The sequence below is a fragment of the Martes martes genome, assembly GCF_963455335.1.
Source record: "Martes martes genome assembly, chromosome: 4".
NCBI classification, from domain to species: domain Eukaryota; kingdom Metazoa; phylum Chordata; class Mammalia; order Carnivora; family Mustelidae; genus Martes; species Martes martes.
The window spans coordinates 2,736,126-2,756,438 of record NC_137891.1 but is presented as its reverse complement, the minus strand read 5'-3'; the positions used below and the strand labels follow the sequence as shown (position 1 = coordinate 2,756,438).

Below are 20,313 nucleotides of genomic sequence, written 5' to 3'. Positions count from 1 at the left end.
GCTTGATGAAGAACCGAGAGCACACCCGTGGTCCCTCGGTAGGGGACGGGGCAGGTACGCTACTGAGTCATCCCCGAGCGGCCCCGTGTGGTCCCAGCTGTGACAGGAGAGTCGGCTGCGCTGTGTGCGTAAGTGGGGAAGAAAGCTGGTGGAACTATTGGAAGGGGCTGATTGTGTGCAGGGAGAAATCAGACTGATGAACACCGGAGACGTGGGAAGACGGTGTCTCCCGCTGCGCAGGGGCACTGATCGCCGTGTCTCAGGATCGGGGGAGGGCTTGCCTTTCTGTTCTTTTATTATTCTTCCCGCATTGTCGTTGGCTTTTAAACGTGAGACTGTGCTGCTTATCCGGCCTGAAGAGACAGCCAGGATATACGTTCAGAGGAAAGACAGTGTGCGATGAGCTGCCGGGTACCCGGTCGGCGGACGTTCGGCCATTTCACTCTAAGCGGCCGGATGAGTCGAGGGAGCGGGAGGTAGTTTATTGGTGTCAGCGTGAGAACCGACTGAGTTCCACGCAGACTGAGTGTGCTCTGCGAGATCGAGGAGCCCAGGCTGTGGATGGATGGCAGCACCCGCTGGGAGCCGTCTCCTCTGCTGCACTGGGGACGCGGAGAGAAACCGTACAGTCCCCGCCTCTCCCTCCCAGTAGCTCTGAAGGTGGCATCGTTCCCCTGTGCGGGCATCCATGCTCCAAAGGTGCTGAGCCAGCAGCACCTGAGGAGGCAGAAGGAGGTGCTCCAGGAGGGGAGGAGGGTGGGGAGGCGGGAGGAGGTGCTCCAGGAGGGGAGGAGGGTGGGGAGGCGGGAGGAGGTGCTCCAGGAGGGAAGGAGCCAGGGGCTTGATGGCCTGGCTTCAGGTGAGGAAAGTCTCCCTCCAGTGGGGGTGAAGGGGAGGGGTCCCTGGTGAGGGCGCTGGTCACGAGCGGAGAGCAGGGAGAAGCGCTGGAACATGGGCGCTTGTGTCTGGGGGATGAGGTTCAGTGGCGCACGGCTTTGGGGACACCCTGGCACCGAAGCAGGCTGGCCCGCGGCTCAGGCGTGTGGTCCCGGTTGTCGTCCTGCTCTGTGACACAGGCACACGTGTGATACGCACATGGAATGCGTCGTAGTGACGATAACGTACGGGAACAGAGTCAGTTTTCATTCTGGTGGAGGGACGGGGAGGGTCTGGGAGGCTGGTTTGGGCCCGTCGGAGGGTCTGCAGGTCAAAAGCTGGCCCTAGGTGGTAGGAGCCACTGCCCGCTGGGACACGTGATGAGGTCACATGTGTCTTTTTTCTTTTCTTAAGATTTTTATTTATTTGGGGGGAGAGAGCTCATGCGCAAGTGGCTGCAGGGAGGGGCAGAGGGAGAGGGAGGAGCGGACTCCCCACTGAGCAGGGAGCCCCATGTGGGGCTCCATCCCAGGACCCTGAGATCAGGACCTGAGCCGAAGGCAGACGCTTCACTGACTGAACCCCCCAGGTGCCCCCTGTTTGTGAGAGTGGCCAGAGGTGCAGATGGGGTGCCCTGGGCCCGGTGGGAGGAGGCGATGTCATCCTCCTGGCAGAAACCTTGAAGGATGAGTTTGTGGGAATCTGTACCCCCTCTGAACCACGGGTGGGGTGGCTGCGAGGTTTGGAAATGCACAGACGGGGTGGCCCTGGGGCTGCTCTTGGAGACCTTTCAGGCCGGTGGCCCTGCGGTGCGGGTTTACAGCTGGAGTAGGAGCAGGAGCTGGGGCGGCTCCGCAGACCCGAGGGTCACTGTCTCTGTCACAGCGGAGTGTGCAGGAGTGGAAGCTCGGGTTTTAGGGAGATCAGCAGGAGCTTCATTTTTGAAGCTATAATTTCAGGGACCCACTGCGTATGTCCTGTCGGGAGGCAGTTGGGTGTGGTCTGGGATTGGCAGGAAAGGAGTCAGCCCGGGGGGTGGGGGGGTGGGGGGGGGTCACAGTCTGCCTGCGCCCTACCCAGGAGCTCAGGGCGGAGGGAAAGGGCAGAGGGGAGGTTGCAGGAAAGGGGCTGCACAGTGTGGCCACCTGTGCCCAGTCCTCCCGGATGTGATGTTTGATCCACAGATAAATAGGTCCGAGTCCTGGATTTTGATGGGAAGTTTTTCAAAAGGTTTTATATAACTCAAGACGTGGTTTCCTTTCCTGCCTGATGCACAAAGGTTTAAAAATTAGCCAATAATATGGATTTCCTGTGTTTGGTCTTTGTTCCCACTGGTATTAACCATTTTCCTCAACATAAAGAAATCGTTGCCTGAATTTAAATTACATAAAAACGAGCTTTCTGATGTATGTTTACTGGCGGCGTTGTATGGGTCCTCCAAGGGTGAGAGTTCCCCTTTGGTTCCACGATTCTTACTGAAACCAGGTTGCTGGCTGTCCCTTTCCTGCCAGTGACAATTCTGTTTCTCCCAGTGACAGTGATGTCCTTCCTGATGCCCTGAGGGCCTCAGAAATCTTCCGTCACCCTGGCGTCCTCCCACCCTCCCACATGCTTACCGCCCTGCAACTCCTGCCCTTGACCTCTCTGTTTCTCCGGTAGCTTGGGGCTGACCTGCCCACTTCGTTGTCTCGGCCTGTCGACCTCGTCTGGGGGCTCGGGACACAGCCTGGCAGCCGTCTCTGCAGACTTGGCTGTCTCAGGATGCGTAGCCAGACAGAACAGAGATCGGGGCAGAGCCCGTGCTCTTTATATTATCTGGGGGAAGGGTGAAAACATGAAACGTTTTGCAAAAATCAGGTACCAAGTTAAATGTTCTGTCCGAATGACCCCATCGTGTAGACCCGGGACGACCATTGGGTTGCGGGAGGAAGGGTGCGTCTCTTCTCTCTGAGGCCGCCTGTCCTTCTGCTCACCCCTCAGTCTGTGTCCCCAGGTCAGTGGCGACAGGACCGCTGGTGTGGGGCAGGGCGTCGGCACCCCGACTGCAGCGGCCGGACAGCACGCGGGGCCCCTGCTCGCCAGCGTCTGAGGGCATGTGGGGCCTCCAGTGTGGGGCGTTGGGGTTGAGGCCTTGACCTGCGACCCTGCCCCCGGGAGTGGGAAGCTCAGGGATGCGGCGTTCACTGCTGCGGTCCTAGCAGAGCTGGACTTGAGCTCGGGTCTGCCTCTGGGCCAGGCTTGGAACTGTCAGGCCATGTGCCCAGGGGCAGCCGCAGAACCAGACCCTGCGCCGTGGGGTGACTCGCCTGAGGGCGCGGCCCCACGGGTTCCTGAAAGCGGCTTCCGTGCTCCTCCCTGTCCTGGGCCGCTGGTGGTGAGGCGCACCCGTGGGTGCGGAACCCGCACCTGGTGGCTTACTCGAATTTGTCCCTGCTTCAGGTGTCCCTGAAGAAGGGGGTCGGCAGCCCCTCTCCTCTCGATCCAGAGGTCCTGTCCGTGTTTGTGCCTCCTTTCGTCACTAAGGAGGACGGTCAGACGGCCGGCGTCCCCTCTGCGACTCTGAGCAAGACCAGAAGGCGCTCCTTCAGGAAGAAGAGGGACAAGCCCAAAGCAGAGCCCTGGAAGGGCCTCGCTCCTGAAGACGTTAGTGTCCCCGACGGCGTGGACCTGCTCGCCCTGCCTCAGCTCTGCTTCCCAGGTATCCCCCGGCCCGCCTTCCGCCACACCCACGGCGCCGTCTGGAAACCGAGTCAAGAAAGGGCAACAGATGGGGCTGGTGACCCCTGGCAGCCTTGAGGTCAAACTGCAGGACTCAGTTGTCTTCATCGAGGGGGGCTGGGAGCTGAAGGATACGTAGTCCACGTAGTGTAGCCCCCGCATGTCGGAGAACAAGTCCCCGGCGAGGGGCTGTGGGGTTGGCCAGTGCGGTCGGGAGATGTGTTTTCCAGGGATTTTCCCCTTAGATTGGCGGGTCTGTCTTCCAGAGGTCGGCAGGCGGATCAAGACGAGTGAGCCTGCAGCGTCTCCCCCAGGGTGTGCTTTGGTCCGGGCCCCTCGGACCCTGTTTTCTGCGCCCCTGGGACCCACAGCCCGGGCTCCCATGCTTTGCCCACCTGGTCCGTTCCCGCAGCGGGCGCCCCTCCTGTTTCCCCCTGGTCCGTGAGAAACGCCGAGTGGCTGATGTAGAAAACCGAGTAGGGACTTGCCCTCCGTCATTTCCTTTCTGGAAGGTTCCATCGGGAACGGCTGCTGTCTCCTGGTCTCAGGGATTACAACCCAGGAATAGTGAGGACAGCCCTGTGCCCGCTGTGCTCAGACACGTTCGCCTCCCCCAGGCGCACCGCAGGGGGTTCGTCTGAGGTTGTCCTCGTGTCCTCGTGCTCCTTCTCTAGATCTTGCAGAGCACAGAGGGTGGCCGAGAAATGGGCCCTGCGGAGGGACAGGGGGTGGCGGCTGGCCAGTGGCCCGACCCCCCCAGGTGACACAGCTGGCAGGGCGAGGTCAGGCTCTGTAGGCTGTGAAGTGGGCTCGCGGGCAGCCCGGGCTCAGAGGTGGTTGCTGTGGGCTCGTGACGAGATTTCCTCTCCTTTCCTCATCCTCAGGGGGCATGTACGTGGCCTCGGAGCCGAAGGAGGACTGTGTCCACTTCCTGGTGCTGACCGACGTCTGTGGGAACAGAACGTACGGCGCGGTTGTCCAGTACTATCGGCCCCTGCACGTATGTGACTGCCGCGAATTCCCTCGGAAGTCAGGCCTGGGTGGTTTTTATTTTTGCCAAAATACGCACCCCAAGCCACCACCCCCGTGACCACTCTAGTGGGTGTGGGTCTGTGGTGCTAAGTGCGCTCCTGCTGCTGGGAACCCCTCCTGCGTCTCGTCCCAAAAGATGTCCGTCTCCCTGGAAGTCCCCCCCTCGGCCCCCCTCCTGCCTCCACGGGTTTGCCTGCTCCGGACGCCCGGTGTTGGTGGACTCGGGCTGCACGTGGCCTCTGTGTCCGGCTCCCGCTCAGTGGACGGGTTCAGGGTTCGTCCACGCTGGGGCAGCGGCGCCTCTGTCCTCACCGCCGAGTCCTACTGCCGGTGTGTGTGAGCCGCGGCTGGTTTCCCACGCAACCGCCGAGGGCCACTCGGGTTCTTTTGCTCGGGGTGACGGCTTTGGGCCTCCGCTGCCTGGCAGGGCCACTGTGTGACCCGGCCGGCCTCTCGGGAGCTCGTGGGGGCCGCCATGCACCTGAAGAGGCGGCGTGACCCGCTGCCTGTGTCGGAGGGTTTCTGGGAGCAGAAGGGGCCCCAGTGCTTCATCCAGGAAGTCCAGGAATCCGCACTGAGGGAGGGTGGCCGCCCGGATTTTCCTCCCCGCTGTGCTGTCGGGGGCTGGGGCAGCTGCGGTGGGAGAGTTATCCCTAAGTGTCGGGGGCACAAGGCACACCTCGATGGGCTCTGTCCCTTCTTGCCCGTGGAGTGGCATGGACACACCTGGCATGCGTCAGAAACACGGGGGAGCCCCCGCATCCTGCTGGGGTCTGAGTGCACAATCTCAGTGTCTAGACCGGGCGTCCCCTGGGCGGGTGGCGGGCAGCACGGGGAGGCCACCCCTCATGGCCATGTGTGCGGGCTGCTGCAGCCGTGACATCGACAGCAGGCCCACCTGCCCGGGTCAGGTAGGGGTGGGAGACGAGAGGGCCCGACTTCTTGCCCCTCCTGGTAGTGCTTCCGGCGGACACAGGACGGGAGCCTCGGTCGTTCAGGAAGGTGCTTCGGGAGCTCGTCTGTGAAGTGATTGCTATGAGAAGTTCATTTTATTTTTATTACATTTTATTTTATTTTATTACATGCATTTGAGAAAGGTCACAGCCCTCAGCTTTGCCTGTGACTCCCCCTACACCTGGCTTTTGGGGTGTGCACGGCCGCTCGGCTGTCCTCTCAGCGCCTGCATGGTTTCGGGGTGTTCCCGGGCCCTCCGTGCCAGCCTCCCCTCCCTCCCCGTGTGTCCAGGGCCCACCCACGCCTTGCACGCGCGGCCCGTCCCGAAGTGCAGACGGCACTGTGGTCCTCCTATACCAGCCGCCCGCTCCAGGCACGACCCTCCTGCTCTCATTTAATCCACACCACAGTGAACCATCCCCGTTCTCCAGATGAGGACGGGAGCAGTCGCACGGGGAGGGGGGTGACTTGCCTGGGGCCCCCAGCACACTGACGTGTGGGCAGTAGGTGTCGGTTCAACGTCGGTGGGCAGACGAACGGCCCGCCTGCTGCTTGCCAGGCTCTCCCGGTACCTGTCTCGCAAGACCCTCGCGTTCGCACCAGCCCCAGGTGAAGCTGTTGTCATACCCGCCATCCCTACTGACACCCCAAATCACCCTCCATGGGGGCCGGATTGTGGCCCGCAGTGACATGCCACTCATAAGTTCCGGGGTGGTCTGTGGCTCTGGAATCCCGGCATCGGGTGCTTTCTCTAGCTGAGACCCCCCCAGCTGAGACCCCTCACCCCGAGACCCCCTCCCCCCCTGCCCCAGCACACACACAGATGCTCAATACTACAGCTTTTTTCCTTTGTGAGCAGAGCCCGCGGCCGGTTCTGTGTCTTACTGATCTCACTGTGGGTCCCTTCCCCCCAGGTGGGGCAGGTCTCACCACCTCTGCCACCTCAGTAGGTCATGAACTGTGGACAGCAGGCACCGGGGCGGGGGGGTCCTATGTGGACTGGCACTCCCAGTGATGCCAGGGGGTCTGTCTGCTCTTACTGGGGCTCCCAGTGACACCGGGGGCCTGTCCTCTCCGACTGGGGCTCCCAGTGACACCGGGGGCCTGTCCTCTCCGACTGGGGCTCCCAGTGACACCGGGGGCCTGTCTGCTGTGACGGGGACTCCCAGTGATATGGGGAGGGTACCATCCACACTGACTGGGACTCTGGAGGGAGCACGGGCCGGGCGGCGGGGGAGCTGGGTGCTGTCCAGGCCCCTGCCCTCTCGCTCCCGTCTGCAGGGGCCCACACTGCTGATGACGGAAGCCGGGAGCGGCCGGGTCGGGAGGTGACACGGGCCTGTGGCTTTCTCTGCAGGACGAGTCGTGTTTCTACAACGGCAAGGCGCACTGGGAGCCGTCCTGGCCGACCGCGGGCGTGGCTGGCTGCTTCGTACCCTTCGCCGTGTGCGTGGTCTCCAAGCTGCCCTATTACAACGCCCTCAAGGACTGCCTGTCCTGGTGAGCCGCGCGGCCCGCGTGTCTGCGAGGCCACCCCTGGTGCTGGTGGGTGGCGGGCAGGCTCTGGTTTGGCTCCGGGAGCCCCCGTGAAGGCCCAGAGGCTGCCGGAGGTGGTAGCGTGTGGGGCGTGTGGGGCGCTCGGCCAGACGAGGGAGGGCGAAGCCAAGCTGTGGGAAGTAAAATTAGTGTGGAGGATTTGATGTTTGGTTTTCCAAAAAGATGCGCATGAGAAATGGCTCTTCTGGCTGGGACAGTCAGGAGGCTGCCCCCGTCAGGCCTGGCAGTTCACGGGCAGTTAACGAATCACCTTCCTTGGTGGCATCTTTCCGTGCCTTCATGCTGACACCGAATAGGAGGCCTGAGGACCTAGAGGAGTTGGGACGACTCCAGAGAGCATCGCGCTCGCCGCCTGTGGTCGGGGGACGACGGTGGCGCGCAGACACGGTCCAGCCCCTGGCCACACGCGCCCTGGCCGCCTGGTTTTCATTCTCTCCAAGTACTAGTCTTGGAATTCGCGGCGGTTTCGTTAAAGACGGGCGGTCAGCAGAGGCTTGCCTTCCTGTCGTGATACCCACCCATCACCCCTGGCAAGTCACAGACTTCTAGAAAGACAGTCATTTTGGTTCTCGGCCTGTGGTCGGAGGGACGAGCAGGAATCCTTCCCGGCCGAGCTCACGATCTTCAGAACTCAAGTGCCAGCACCTTAATATTTCAGTTTTCAAAGTGCAGCTTGTCTCCGCACAGGGTGTGGGTCAAGCCTGCGTCTTACTGCCCAGACATGAAACGCCTCGTAGAACAGAGCACTCGCGCGGTCTCCAGCCAGGGCAGCGTGAGTTGAGCGCATGCGTGTGGGCATGGCGTGGGCAGTGATGGGATGAGAAGTTAGGACAGGGTCCCCGTTTCATTAGTTAACCCTTCATCTTCAGCACCAGAGGGTAGAAGGCGCGTCCACCCGTCTGCAGTTTCCTCTTCTGGGAAGTGGGGCGGGTGATCCCCCCTTTCTCGAACGGAATAGGTTTGGGCCGCACAGCACCCGCCTTCTGAGGACGACAGCACCTGTTCCTCCACGGGGTCATTCTCATGTCACTGGCAGCAAATGCCGTCCTGCTAGACATTCACGCACATGAGTATATAACTTGAAAAACATGTTTGGTTTCCCTGCTTCTCGAATTTTCTCTCCCTGGGCGGTCGTTGCTACGGGACGGGAACTAGAAAATAGAAAAAACAAATGACAGGAATCCAAAAGGCAGTCTATAAATGTGGATTTATAGATTTTTAAAGTCTGTTTTTCTGCTGTCATGGTAGCATGTAAACTGTGCCTCTGTGGACAGAAATTGGGAGAGAATGCTTAGCTGTATGTGGAGAACTAGATTATGGAAAGTCTTTGTTCTTTTGGTTTTTTTTTTTAACTCGATACTATTCTTTTATAATAAATAAAATACAGAGAACGATTGAATTATCTCTAAATCCTGACACTGACTTCAGGGAGAGCTATGATTTGTTACTTAAAGGAAGAGCATTAGCACTTGGCTTGTGGGCACGTGTCGGGGACGAGGCTGGGGTCCGGCACGGTTGGCTGAAATTTTCCAAGTGTAGACACCGTGTCACCACTACCACCGTTAACACAGAAAACATTTCCACCCCGCACCAAAGTCCCCTCAGGCCCTGTGGTCGCTTCCCAGCCCCTCTGCCCCCAGGCACCTGCTGGTCCACTATGCGATTCAGTCAGTGACCACTCTGCCTTGAACAACACGGTTTGAACCGTGCGCATCCGCATACACCCAGATTTTTTTTTGACAAATATAGTACAGTCCCGTAAATGTATTTTCTCTTCCTTAAAATTTTCTTAAAATCGTTTTTTTTTCTGCAGCTGACTTTACCGTAAGAACACAGCATATAATGCACATAACACACGACTGCCTGTTCATCGACTGGGTCATGGTCGGGCTTCTGGCTGGCAGTGAGCTATTAGTAGTTCAGTTTTTTGATGGGGTGAGACGTTCTATGCAGGTTTTCAGCTGCGTGGGGGGGGGATGGGCGCCTTTAACCCCTCCCATTGGTCAAGGGCCAACCATACTTCAAAAGTCAGAATGCATTTGGGAAACAAACGTGGTCAAGCACTTGCCTTTGAGATGTTTACTCGCTGCTGAAGTAGGACCCAGGCAGAAAACTGCACAAATTCCTGCTGCGTAACCAGCACCCACAGCAAGAAGCAGAACATGGCCAGCCCCCCATCCCCCAACACCCCACTCTCCCTGTACCCCCTCTGCAGGCAGGCCCCCCTCCCTGACTCTGGGCGACCATGCCCTGCCGTCTCACGTCCAGGGTTGTCCCCCATTGCCGGACGGCCCCAGAGCTGCTGGCAGACACGTGAGCACAGATTAGAAATGCTAAGATGACGGTTGGAGGCTCATACTTATTTTGTGACTTGATTTTTTTTTCTTTTAGTTTATTGACTCATCTGAAGCTCTGTAAAGATTTTGAAGTTGACAATCACATAAAAGATTTTGCTGCAAAACTGTCTTTAATACCTAGTCCGCCGCCTGGACCCCTTCATTTGGTAATTAAATCTGGAATTTTGTCTTTTCTTTGCGAATAGTACAAGTCATATGACGACAGTGGTTTTAATGTTTTAAACTATTTCTTATGTTCCGGTGTGTTTAAATTAGGCTTCTCGGGTTCCTTACAGAATCATCTGATTACACAGTTTCTAAAGATGAGTTTGCCTGGCGGCCCATGATACATGGTGTGGAGCTGGTGATGGCCCCCTTCGTGCTTAACACACCGGTGCATTACTTGCAGAAAACATATAGAATTTACTTAAATTACAAATTTCCCTTTGGTTTATTTGTTTGGCATATTGGGTATTACATTGACTCATGTTTTCTCCTGTCCGGGGTGATTCACAAAAAGTACCCGGCTTATTTTTTGGTTTTTCCCAGTGCCACTGTGTTGTTGAATGACTGGCCAAGTGTCCCGGGGATCTGGGTTTCCCTGGCATGCTCGTCCTGAACCGTGGTTGGCTCTGCGTGAGGGTTTTGGGCTAAGGAGAGCTGTGGACAAAGGCAGCCCACGTTCCCCCTTTGCTGAGTAACGGGCCAGACAGCTGAGCTGCGATGACACCTGTCTGGCTCAGCATTTCCCAGACTGACGCAACCACCAGGTGCTTCCTCATTCTCTGAGAGGCGCCCGCCAAATTAGTGTCTCGACGCAGATTGTAAATGTCGACCCTGTTCCACTCAGTCCCTTCTGGAAGATTAGACAGGGAGATCCCGTTCCCTACGTATGGCTATTCACAGTTGGAAAGATTTATTTTATTTTGCAGGAGACATGGGATTATGAACTTAAATTGTATATTTTTAATATATATAATTTGTATATTTTTAATATACAAATTATATTGGAAAGATTTATTTTATTTTGCAGGAGACATGGGATTATGAACTTAAATTGTATATTTTTAATATATATAATTTGTATATTTTTAATATCACAGTGTGTGGGGTGGGGGGAAATCCTGCCTGATGCGTTCCAGGCCCAGAGACAGAGCAGGTTGCCTGCGTACCTCGGTTCTGCTCCCAGAATCCTGTGTAGGGACATTTTTTGGGTACTTGTTTTGTGCAAGGCCCTCATCTTTATTATGTGGATAATTGGTATTTTTTTATGGTTCAGTGAAGTCATCAGAGTTTCTCTTCTTGCTCAATTCACTCAACAAGTATTCCCTGAGGACCAGCTAAGCAGGGAACAAAACCAAGTTCAGGACAGTCTGAGGCTTAGCCGTCTATATTAAGTTCTGCCTTCGAGCATGAGTAAGGCTCAAACCCGTACCAATCTTCGTCCCTCGGAATCTTGGATTGAGTCATACGTGGTTCTCCGACTTCTGCTACCCTCGTGAGAAAGTTTCTGGGAGTCGTTCTGGACGCCTCTTCTCTTCACCCCCGCATTCCTCCATCCCTCACCCCTGACGGGCCAGCTCCTGGCATTTGCCTCTAGTTGACCACACCCCCCCATGCAGGGCCACGGGCTTCTCCCATCTGTGTGACCTGAGGAGCCGCAGGTCTGTCCACGTCCATTCTTCACCCTTCATTCAGTTCATGCTTTGCACAGTGGCTGCAGAGACTGTTAACACCTCTCCGTTGGACTCTCCTTTTTTTGCTTAAAACCCCAAATGGCTTCTTGCTGTGTACCTACAGCCAGTCCTACCTCCCTGGCCCCTGTGTCATCACTGTCCTCCTCTGTCTGTGTCCTCACCCCCTTGCTCGCTGTTGTCCGGCCACACTGGGTGTCCCTCCATCCCTCGTGGGTGCTGCCCCAGGGCCCTTGCACATGCTGTTCCTGGAAGTCAGGTTCTTCGCGACAGCCTCTGTGACCTCCCACCCCATCCCCATGCCCTGCCCCCTTCCCGCGGAGCCCGGCCCGTCTGCACTTGGGGCTCACGCGCGTGTTTTGCTCCATGCCCCTCTTCTCTGCTGGCCTCCGAGCTGTGTGAGGAAGGGGCCCCGAGCCGAGCCGCATGTGTGGCACTGTCACCACACCCGCCCTGCCCTCACTGCTCCCACAGTTGTGGAGCGGAAGGAAGAACAGAAGGGTCGTGTTTTGTGTTAGCCTGTCGTGTCCTCAGAGTGGGGCCTGCCTCTCGGTTCTTGCGCGTCTGTCTGAAGGAGCTGAGCCCGGCTCAGGCCTGCTGCTGTGACCCCCCGCTTGTGGCCTCACCAGCTCTGAGGCTGAGACGGGGCCCCGACCCACCTTCGGGGGTCTTGAACCACCGTGGCTGCTCCTTGTTTCCGAGAGACGCGAGGCCAGTTCTCCTCTAACCCAGGAGCCGGTTCAGGAATTTCCAGAACCCACTGCAAACGAACGTCGGCGGCGAGGCTGCGTCACTGGTGGTCAGGAGCTGCGGTTCCTGTGAGTCAAGCGTGGGGGTCATCTCCGGTCCGGGTCAGCCCGGCCTGGCGCGGCGCCCTTTTGCAGATGGTGCCTGGACCGCCGGCCCGAGGGCGGCGAGGACACCCCACGGCCCTGGCTCGCTCTGCCGCGTCTCTGGCCACCGGTGGCTCTGACCTCATGGGCTTTCGGAGCTCGGGCCAAGTTACTGGGTGTGCGCGCGGAACGGGCCTCTTCCTTCTCACTGTACCTGACTCACTTCCTGTGTTGCTCTCGGTGGGGAGCCCATTGTTGGTCTGGGGCCGCAGTCAAGCGAAGCGTGGAAAGTGTTTCTCTGAAGTGTCTCTCCCTCAGTTTCTTCACCTGCGAGGTGGGGGGCCCCAGAGCCCAGCTCAGAGGGCGTGGGTCTCACGCGCGGCGAGGTCGCTGCCGTCCGGGGGGGCCCGACGGTGTCCCTGGTAAGAATGATTGGCGTTTGTATTTAGTTTTTATCTGTACTTGGGAAGCCGGTCGACGTGTTTGTTTTTTTTTGAAATATCGAGGGGAGTTTTCCACATACGCTTCACCATTTTTCCTAGTTTCTCGCCCCTGGGAGCGTGTAACTCTGCTCCTCCTTGTTTTGTTACCGACCACACAGGCGCACCCGCCTTGTTTCTGACACGTCCTGCTTCCGCAACCAATGGGTGACAAGACGCTGCCATCAGGGGGCACTTGCAGAAAGTCGTCCTTTCTTATCCTTTGCACAAGCAGTCACACAGAGCAGTGGTGACACAAGCGGGAGGAGGTGTGGATGGTGAACATTTGTTCTGGAACCTTCTCTAGCGAGGCCTCTGCGTCTCTCCGTGTCTCTCCGTGTGTCCTCCTTCCATACTTTCCCTGGCAGGACCTTCTCTGTCCTCAGATTCTAATCTCCTCCCTGTGTTTCAGCCCGGCACTGCACACACTCAGTTCTGCTCGTCCCCAGGGCTCTGGGGTGCTGCTGGGGACCCTGCACAAGGCTGACACCCACGGTCAGGAATGAACTTGCCATCAAGCTGGAAGGCCCCTTGGTGGAGGGGCCCCTAGCGTTCTCCTCCGTCCACTATGTCCTTTAACACAGAGAGGGCATTTTGCAGATATCAAATTCGAATTGAAGTGTTATTTTGAAATACTATCACTTGGAAAAATAAAGTCTTTTCTGCGATTTCTTGAAGTGCATGTCTTTAAGGCTTTGGCAGTCATGTTGAAAATACTAAGAGAATTTGTAATGTGCAGTGAGCGTTCTGGCTAAGATGAACCTGATCGTGCTTGAGTTAGAGCCTGTGCTGACCGGAACACACGTCCGGGCGTCAGTCACTCCTCACCGATGGGCAGTTTGCTAATGAGTTAAGAGTGTAGGCAAGATGGGCTGAAGAAGATCTTCGTATGATCTTCGTATGATCTACGTATGATCTACGTATGAGCCTTTCTCTGCAGTTGTGCGTGTCTAGACTCTTTGCTTCTGGGACATACACGGTGACAGCGTGAGTCTTCAAACACGTATCCTAACTCAGACGCCTTTGGCGCCTAAACGGAGAGTCTCGGTGTCTTTCGGTTTCTACTAGGAGCGGCTCTAAACTAACTACGGAACTTGGTCATCACAGATATTTAACATGAAGCCGCTGCAGATCGTGTTTCCCTCCCGCGCGGACCCCGAGAGCCCGGTCATCGACTTGGACCTTCACTTGCCGTTGCTGTGTTTCAGGCCCGAGAAGGTGCTGCAGGTATGTGTCCCTCCGGACCTGGGACAGTGTGTGGGTTGGCTTAGTGGGCATCTAAGCTGTCATCTGGGGGGCGATTCCAGGGCACGTGTGTTCCAGAACATTCCAGAATGTTCTGGAATGTTCCACCACGCACTGGGGATAGCTGCTTTTTGGCAGGACAGTGCACACCGTTGACAAGTAGTGCTTTTTCGGGGGTTAAAGGGGCTTTCATTTTGGCACGCGGAGCTGGGAAACCGGGTGAGAACTGGGCTTCACACGCAGGGTCATGCTTGGAGCATGGTCGGAGGCGTGCACGCGGTGTTGTTGGTTTCCCCAGATCCTGACGTGCCTCCTCACGGAGCAGCGGGTCGTGTTCTTCTCCTCCAGCTGGGCCCTGCTGCCGCTGGTGGCCGAGTGCTTCCTCGCCTACCTGCACCCCTTGGAGTGGCAGCACACGTTCGTGCCCGTCCTGTCGCGCCAGATGCTGGACTTCGTCATGGCACCGACGTCCTTCCTCATGGGCTGCCACCTCGACCACTTTGACGAAGTCAGCAAGGTTAGACCTCGACCGCTCACGGGCGAATGTCAGATCCTTCTGACCCCTGCGGGGACCGGGAGAAGTGGCTTCGAAAGGGTCCCGCTGGGAGGGCCAGTGCCCCGGCCACGGGGAAATGGTGGTCCCTCCCGTCCCTGGGGCTCGTGCCCCCGGTGCCGCACACACACAGGGTGCTAGCTGCACCATCCGCCTGTGCCTCTGGGCGTGTCCAAGGCTGCGGGGTCCTGGGCACCGGGACCCGTGTTGCCTGCCAACCCGCTTAAATTCCCAGGGTCCCACAGCTTCCCGCAGCGCCAGCGAGCAGAGTGCAGGCGTCGGCGCCGACGGGGCCCGCTCTCCGGCCTGGCCGTGCCCGCTTTCTCCTTTTGTGGCCTCGAGTGAGGTGCCAGACCTTGCTGAGGCTCAGCCTCCTTGACTCTGAATGGCTCGTCCTCCTGAGCTGGGCTCCACGCGCGGACCACGCCACACCCGCCGACACGACCGGGGTCCCTGCTCTCCGTCTCATGCTTCTCTGTTTGGCTGAGCTTCTGTGGTCCAGCACCGCTGGGGACCCTCCTGCTGGAAGGTCCTGTCCACGCCACGCGTCGCGCACAGTGCCGGTGGCTGTGGGCCTCACCGCACGCAGTGACCTTTCCCTCGCTGTGGCTGACCCACGCCAGCGCGTTCCGCCCTCTTGTCTCGCAGAGGTTAACTGGACACTTAGGTCATCAGGGCTGGGGTCCCCGACAAGAAAGCAGAAAAGCCGGGCAGCTAAGATCCAACCGCACTGGCACCCCGCTTGACACCTTAGACGAGACCACAGCGGCATCCTGTCTAGCAGCCTCCGTGGGAGTGATGTTTTCGAAACATCCTGAAACAACACCATTAACCCTGAAACACGGGTCACCGTCACAAGTGAGACCGTCTCTGGATGTCAGCCCAAGAGACCAGCAGCAAGTGAACAGTGACCTGCTGGGTAGACGGGTGCGTGGTCAGAGCCCGCGCTGGCGCCCGCGCTCAGGAGGCTCAAGATGGTTTCTCAAAAGAGCTTATAAGAAGTCTAAAATCTGAACGCCAAAACAGTAGCCCTCTCGGTTCCCCTCGCTCTCGGGGAGTTTTTTGTTTTTTTAATATTTTATTTATTTATTTGACAGACAGAGATCACAAGTAGTCAAAGAGGTAGGCAGGGAGAGAGGGGGAAGCAGGCTCCCTGCTGAGCAGAGAGCCCGATGCGGGGCTCGATCCCAGGACCCTGAGACCATGACCTGAGCCGAAGGCAGAGGCTTTAACCCGCTGAGTCCCCCAGGTGCGCCTCTCTGGGAGCTTTGCACCATCACTCGATAAGCCTGGCCCTGCTGCCCACCACTCTTCGTCTGGTCTCCCTCTTGATTCCTTAAAGTATGTGACCAAGAACCCAGGCTCGAAGGGATCAAAACTCCTGTAACAGCAGCAACTGTGCCGGCCTCATTATCATGGCTGAGGTCGAAGGAGCCAGTAGCACTTGGCATACAGTAAGTGCCTAATAACGTATAGTTAGATGGTGAACTAATGTGGATTTGTAATACTGTGATAACTGTCAGGCAGAGCGGGTTTGGCTTTCGAAAACACCTTTATTCACATAAAATACCACGAAGTTTGCCTGAAGAAAATGTGCAAGTCAGTGGCTCTCAGTAACTTGGCAGAGTTGTGCCGACGGATTTTAGATGTTTTTGGCTCCCAGTGAGAAGACCCGTATGCCTTCGCATCACCCCACATGGTCCTCCGGCCGCCCCTGCCTCCTCGTGTCTCCGTGGATCTGTCCGCTCCACACGTGTGGTTTTAGGGCCGTAGCTGGCCTGGAGAGGCTGCCTTCGCTCAGCCCAGCGTTTTCTAGGTTCGGCCACGCCGTCCGTCCACGCAGCTGTGGTTCTTGCCGCTGAATCAGATCTCGTCATGCGAACGTGCCACGGTTTCTTTGTCTGTCACCGTCGACGAATGTTAGAATTGTGTCGACTTTGGACTGTCGTGACCGGTGCCGCTGTGGGCCATCCTGTGCATGCGAGCTTCCGGGCGGACCTGGGCCGTCCCCTACCGTGGGCGGCAGACGCTCACCATCCAGCCACGTTCTCCACCCCCGGCTGTGCGTTCCTGTCCTCCTGGCCGTCCTGACGAGGGGGACGTGGTGTCTCACTGTGGACCTGGTGTGCGTTTCCCCGGCGACCAACACCGGAGCACGGTCGCATGTGCCCTCCCTCCCGTCCTCCGCGCTCACCCGCTGCAGCCCGGCTGTCACGTGGAGCCTGGAGCGTTTTAGAGCAAACCCCGGGAGGGTGCTCGGGGGCCCTGTGGGGACTGGCCGCTCCTGGGGAGGAGCCGGGTTCTCGCCGTGTTCTTGCCAAAGCCAGTGACTCACCAGCTGACAAACACGCTTTGGGGAAAGGCCGTTCAGACCTTCACGGAAGGAACGGAAGACGCCTCCCAGTCCACCCGCAGACGAGGAAGAAATAGGGCTGTGCTCTCAAGTTGAAAATGTGTGCCTTTTTTTTAGACATTAGAGAAAAAACCACCTTGTTTCAGGCCGTTCCCCCGGGAGCCTTCATGGCCCATCCACCCGGCAGCTCCCGTCCGCAGTCAGGAAGGAAGCCCACTCAGGGGTTTACGTGTTCTGGAAGATTTCAGGACAGGCAGCAGGCCGGAGAGCGTGTTGGGTTTGGACGTTTTCCTCCGTGGGGCCGGGGACTCGGATGCCGTCGTGCGGCACGTGTGTATGAGAATGTTCACGAGGGGCCGCACAGCCCACCTCGCCCTGTCAGCCGTGTGTTTGGGCCGCAAGACGGCGTGTGTTCGGTTCCCGTGCCGCCTGGACACGCATTCAGAGCGGGGCCGTCAGAGTGCCCAGGGGCTGCTGGGCGCCGGGCTCCCAGAGCGGGACTCGGTGTCTGTGTCCCTCGTCACACATCAGGCTTGACAAGGAACCCGGTACACGGTTCAGGAATCCTAAGTGTGTGCTCCTTGAGCCCGGGGCCCGGCCCACCCCCAGCCCTGGAATGTTCTCTCCAGACTCCCTGAAGTGGCCGGCAGTGTTTGTACCCGGGCCGGGGAAAGCCAGAGACCCGTACGGAATCCTGACTCCGACTGGGGCAGGTTCCATCCAGTCTAGCTTGTGGACGTGACTCACGGCATAGCCTGCGTTCCTTGGTGGGACAGTAGAAGGCACCGTGTGTGATTTCATCAGCGGTGACGCTGCCGTAGGGAACGCAAAATGTGTTTTTGTGTTTTCAAAGGCGTCTGCAAATGTAGAATCTTCATCGGTCTTTCTCAAACTTGCAGGAAGCTGATGGTCTAATTCTGATAAATATGGATAACGGGAGCGTCACGCGCTCTGATGACCGGGAGGTCGACGTCCCTGACATCCCCCTGCTGGCCGCGCACACGTTTATTCAGAGGTAAAGGTGGGGGTCGAGTGCTCCCCGACGGCTCTGTTCACTTCTGCGCTTGGGGCTGCGGGTCTCCTTCCCTTCTTACCTTCCAGAGCCGCACTTTTTGTCTTTAGAGTTTGGAAGTTACTTGTGAATGTTTTAAGGTGGAAGTCATTAGTCCTTGTTCTGAACTTGTCTAGAGACCGGTTATGGCCCCCCTGAGTCAGGTGATGGTCCCGTCCCCCGGAGACCTCCCACCCTCTCTGCCCTGTGGTCTGCCTGTGACTCTTGAGGTTCCCTTCCCCTCCCTCCTTCCCACTTCTACTCCGCCCTCCCCTCCCCCTCCCTACTTCCCTCCCTTCCCTCGCTCCTGCCCAGACATGTGTTCAGACCCACATGATGCCCCCACGGGGCAGGATCTGTGTGCTGCCCCCACGCCATACAGCGCAGAGGTGGGCGCCTCACCCGAGTGAGCGAGACGTCGTCCTGTCTGGGTTCACGTTCAGGTTGACTAATGTCAACCCCCATCAGTGCTCTTACCGCCTTGGCCCACATCGGGCAGCTGCAGCTTCTTCCTGGAAGGGCCGGGTTAGGCTCTGTGGCCTGTGTCGCGTGGGGCTCGGGGACTTTCTTGCTGGAGCTGCTTCTGGGGCGGGGAAGGAGCTGTCATTCCTGTCTGCCAGGACGAATCCCAGGGTGGGGGGTGGGGGCATCTGGCTGCCCCGGGTGTGTGCAGGGGAGCCGAGCAGGGTGTCCTGGTGGAGTGTCTCCGGTGTGAGCGTACAAGGGGAAGCCGACATTTGTAACTGTTCACGTTTTGGTGAGCCAAAGCCGCCTTCCCCCGACTCTGGGAGTCTGAGATTTGGCGCTGCCGGGCTTGGTGTCCAGTGGTTCTCAAGCGTGTGCTTTGGTGGCACATCCCCCGTGGGATGGGGGCCCTGTGCTCGTCTATGTGGTGGTGTCCGACTCTAGGACAGACCCGGTGGCTTGTGTCTGCGCTTGGCTGGACCCCCACCTGGTGGGACGTGCCTCCTACAGCCTCAGCCACATGAACTAACCCGGGTGCGATCGTGGCGCCTCGTGAAGGCTCCGAGGCCACTCCAGGCGACGGTGGTCAGTGTCCCTGTGGTCCTGGGGTGCTGGGGTGTCCACACAGGGCCTTTGGTGGAGCGGGCCAGGAAGCAGCGCCCTTCCCCGAGAGCCCTGCTCCTCCTCACCCTCTCTGTCCCCCATCTTCCTCTTCCTCACCTGCATCTGTGTTCACGGCGTCCTCCCTGCCCCCCGACCTCCCCGGCGCAGGACAGGGGCCCCAGCTCTCCCGGGCAGAGTGTTGCAGAGTGCCCAGGTAGGAGGGCCAGCGTTCTCCTCCAGCGGAGGGGTTGTCCCTGCACACAGCACGCAGGGGGAGGCCGCGGCCACAGGCAGTGCCACAATTCCGTATGGATTCCCTCCCCGCTGCGCCCCTGTGCTGCCGGGCGCATGGCCAGCTCGTGTTCCTTCTGAGTGGGGGGTACCTGAACGGGTCAGCTGGGGTCGGCGGGGCTGGGACACCTGTCCCCAGCAGCAGCTTCTTGTCACACGCAGGGGTGAATCTAGAGCGCTCCCCAGCCCGCCCTAGCCCTGCCGGCTACTCGGACCTGGTCTCAGCCCGCCTCCCTGCCCACCCCCCCAAGGCTCCTGCTCCTGCGGGGCCTCTGGCTAGCGGCTGGCCACTCCCTACCTGCTCAGGGCCATTCCTGTCTGTCTGGCGTCTCACCTTTCAGGACTGGGGTCCTCGAGAGGCCCCCTCCAGCCACCAGCGGGCTCTTTTCCGGCTGTCCTGGTCTCCGATCCTCCCCTCCCCCCCATGACCTCCTATTTGGGGTGTACTCCGTTTTTCTATTTCTTCCCGCTTGAATGTAAGCCCCACCCTGCAGCTTTGCCTGTGGTCCCCACGCAGCCCACGCCCAGATGGCACCAGGCGTTTGGGGGCGCTCAGGAAACACGGGTCGGACGCAAGTGCATTGGGTGTGTGTCTTCTGCAGTAACCCGCACGCTTGCTGGATGGTTTCCAGAGCTGCGGCCTTGATCGCGCTGGGGAGGCTGGGGAGCCCGGGGTGGCCGGATGCCGGTTCCAGGTGTCTGGAGAGAGGGCGGCCGCGAGCCGTGACACACAGGCCCTTGGGTCCATCCGGTCCTCCCAGACAGGGCACGGTGGTGGGCAGCCCCAGCCAGGAGGCAGCCTGTGCTGGAAGCCCTTTGTCCTTCCCGGGGTGCGGGGTGCGTATTGTTGCCGGGCGGAGCCGGGCAGGGGCGGATCCGGCTTGGGTGGTAACGGGAGTGGGCCACGGCGGAGGCCTCTGCGGGCTCGGCACGGATGAGCTGTTGGTGACGCTCCGGGGACGGATGTTTGCTGTCCCGGCGCGGAAGTTCCCGACGCGTCTTCCGAGCACCCGGAGTGTTCGTGCCCCTGGGAGCGCGTTCTCCCCGCCCGTGAGCGGCGGTCCCGGCATGCGGTAATCAGCGTCCGGCTGTCCTTCCCAGGGTCCAGAGCCTGCAGCTGCACCATGATCTGGACCTCGCGCACCTGGGCGCCAGCACGGACCTGAACGAGGGGCGCGCGCGCCGGCGGGCCTGGCAGCAGAGCCTCAACTGCCAGGTGCAGCACGCGGCCCTCCAGCTGCTCGTGGGCATCTTCAGGTACGGGGGCCCTTTC

General features: G+C 58.9%; 1 protein-coding gene across 1 annotated transcript in view; it reads left to right on the top strand.

Annotated features, from left to right (window-relative positions):
- The window catches only part of DENND3 (DENN domain containing 3), a gene marked incomplete at its 5' end in the record, with an annotated part of 48,835 nt that overhangs the window by 2,711 nt on the left and 25,811 nt on the right, over window positions 1-20,313 (top strand). Inside the window, 8 exons of the mRNA XM_080802525.1 lie at window positions 3,316-3,574; window positions 4,479-4,594; window positions 6,938-7,080; window positions 9,529-9,640; window positions 13,587-13,706; window positions 14,023-14,241; window positions 17,530-17,645; window positions 20,142-20,297. Of these exons, the coding sequence (XP_080658651.1) occupies window positions 3,316-3,574; window positions 4,479-4,594; window positions 6,938-7,080; window positions 9,529-9,640; window positions 13,587-13,706; window positions 14,023-14,241; window positions 17,530-17,645; window positions 20,142-20,297 (1,241 nt within the window). The remainder of the gene's footprint in view (window positions 1-3,315; window positions 3,575-4,478; window positions 4,595-6,937; window positions 7,081-9,528; window positions 9,641-13,586; window positions 13,707-14,022; window positions 14,242-17,529; window positions 17,646-20,141; window positions 20,298-20,313) is intronic.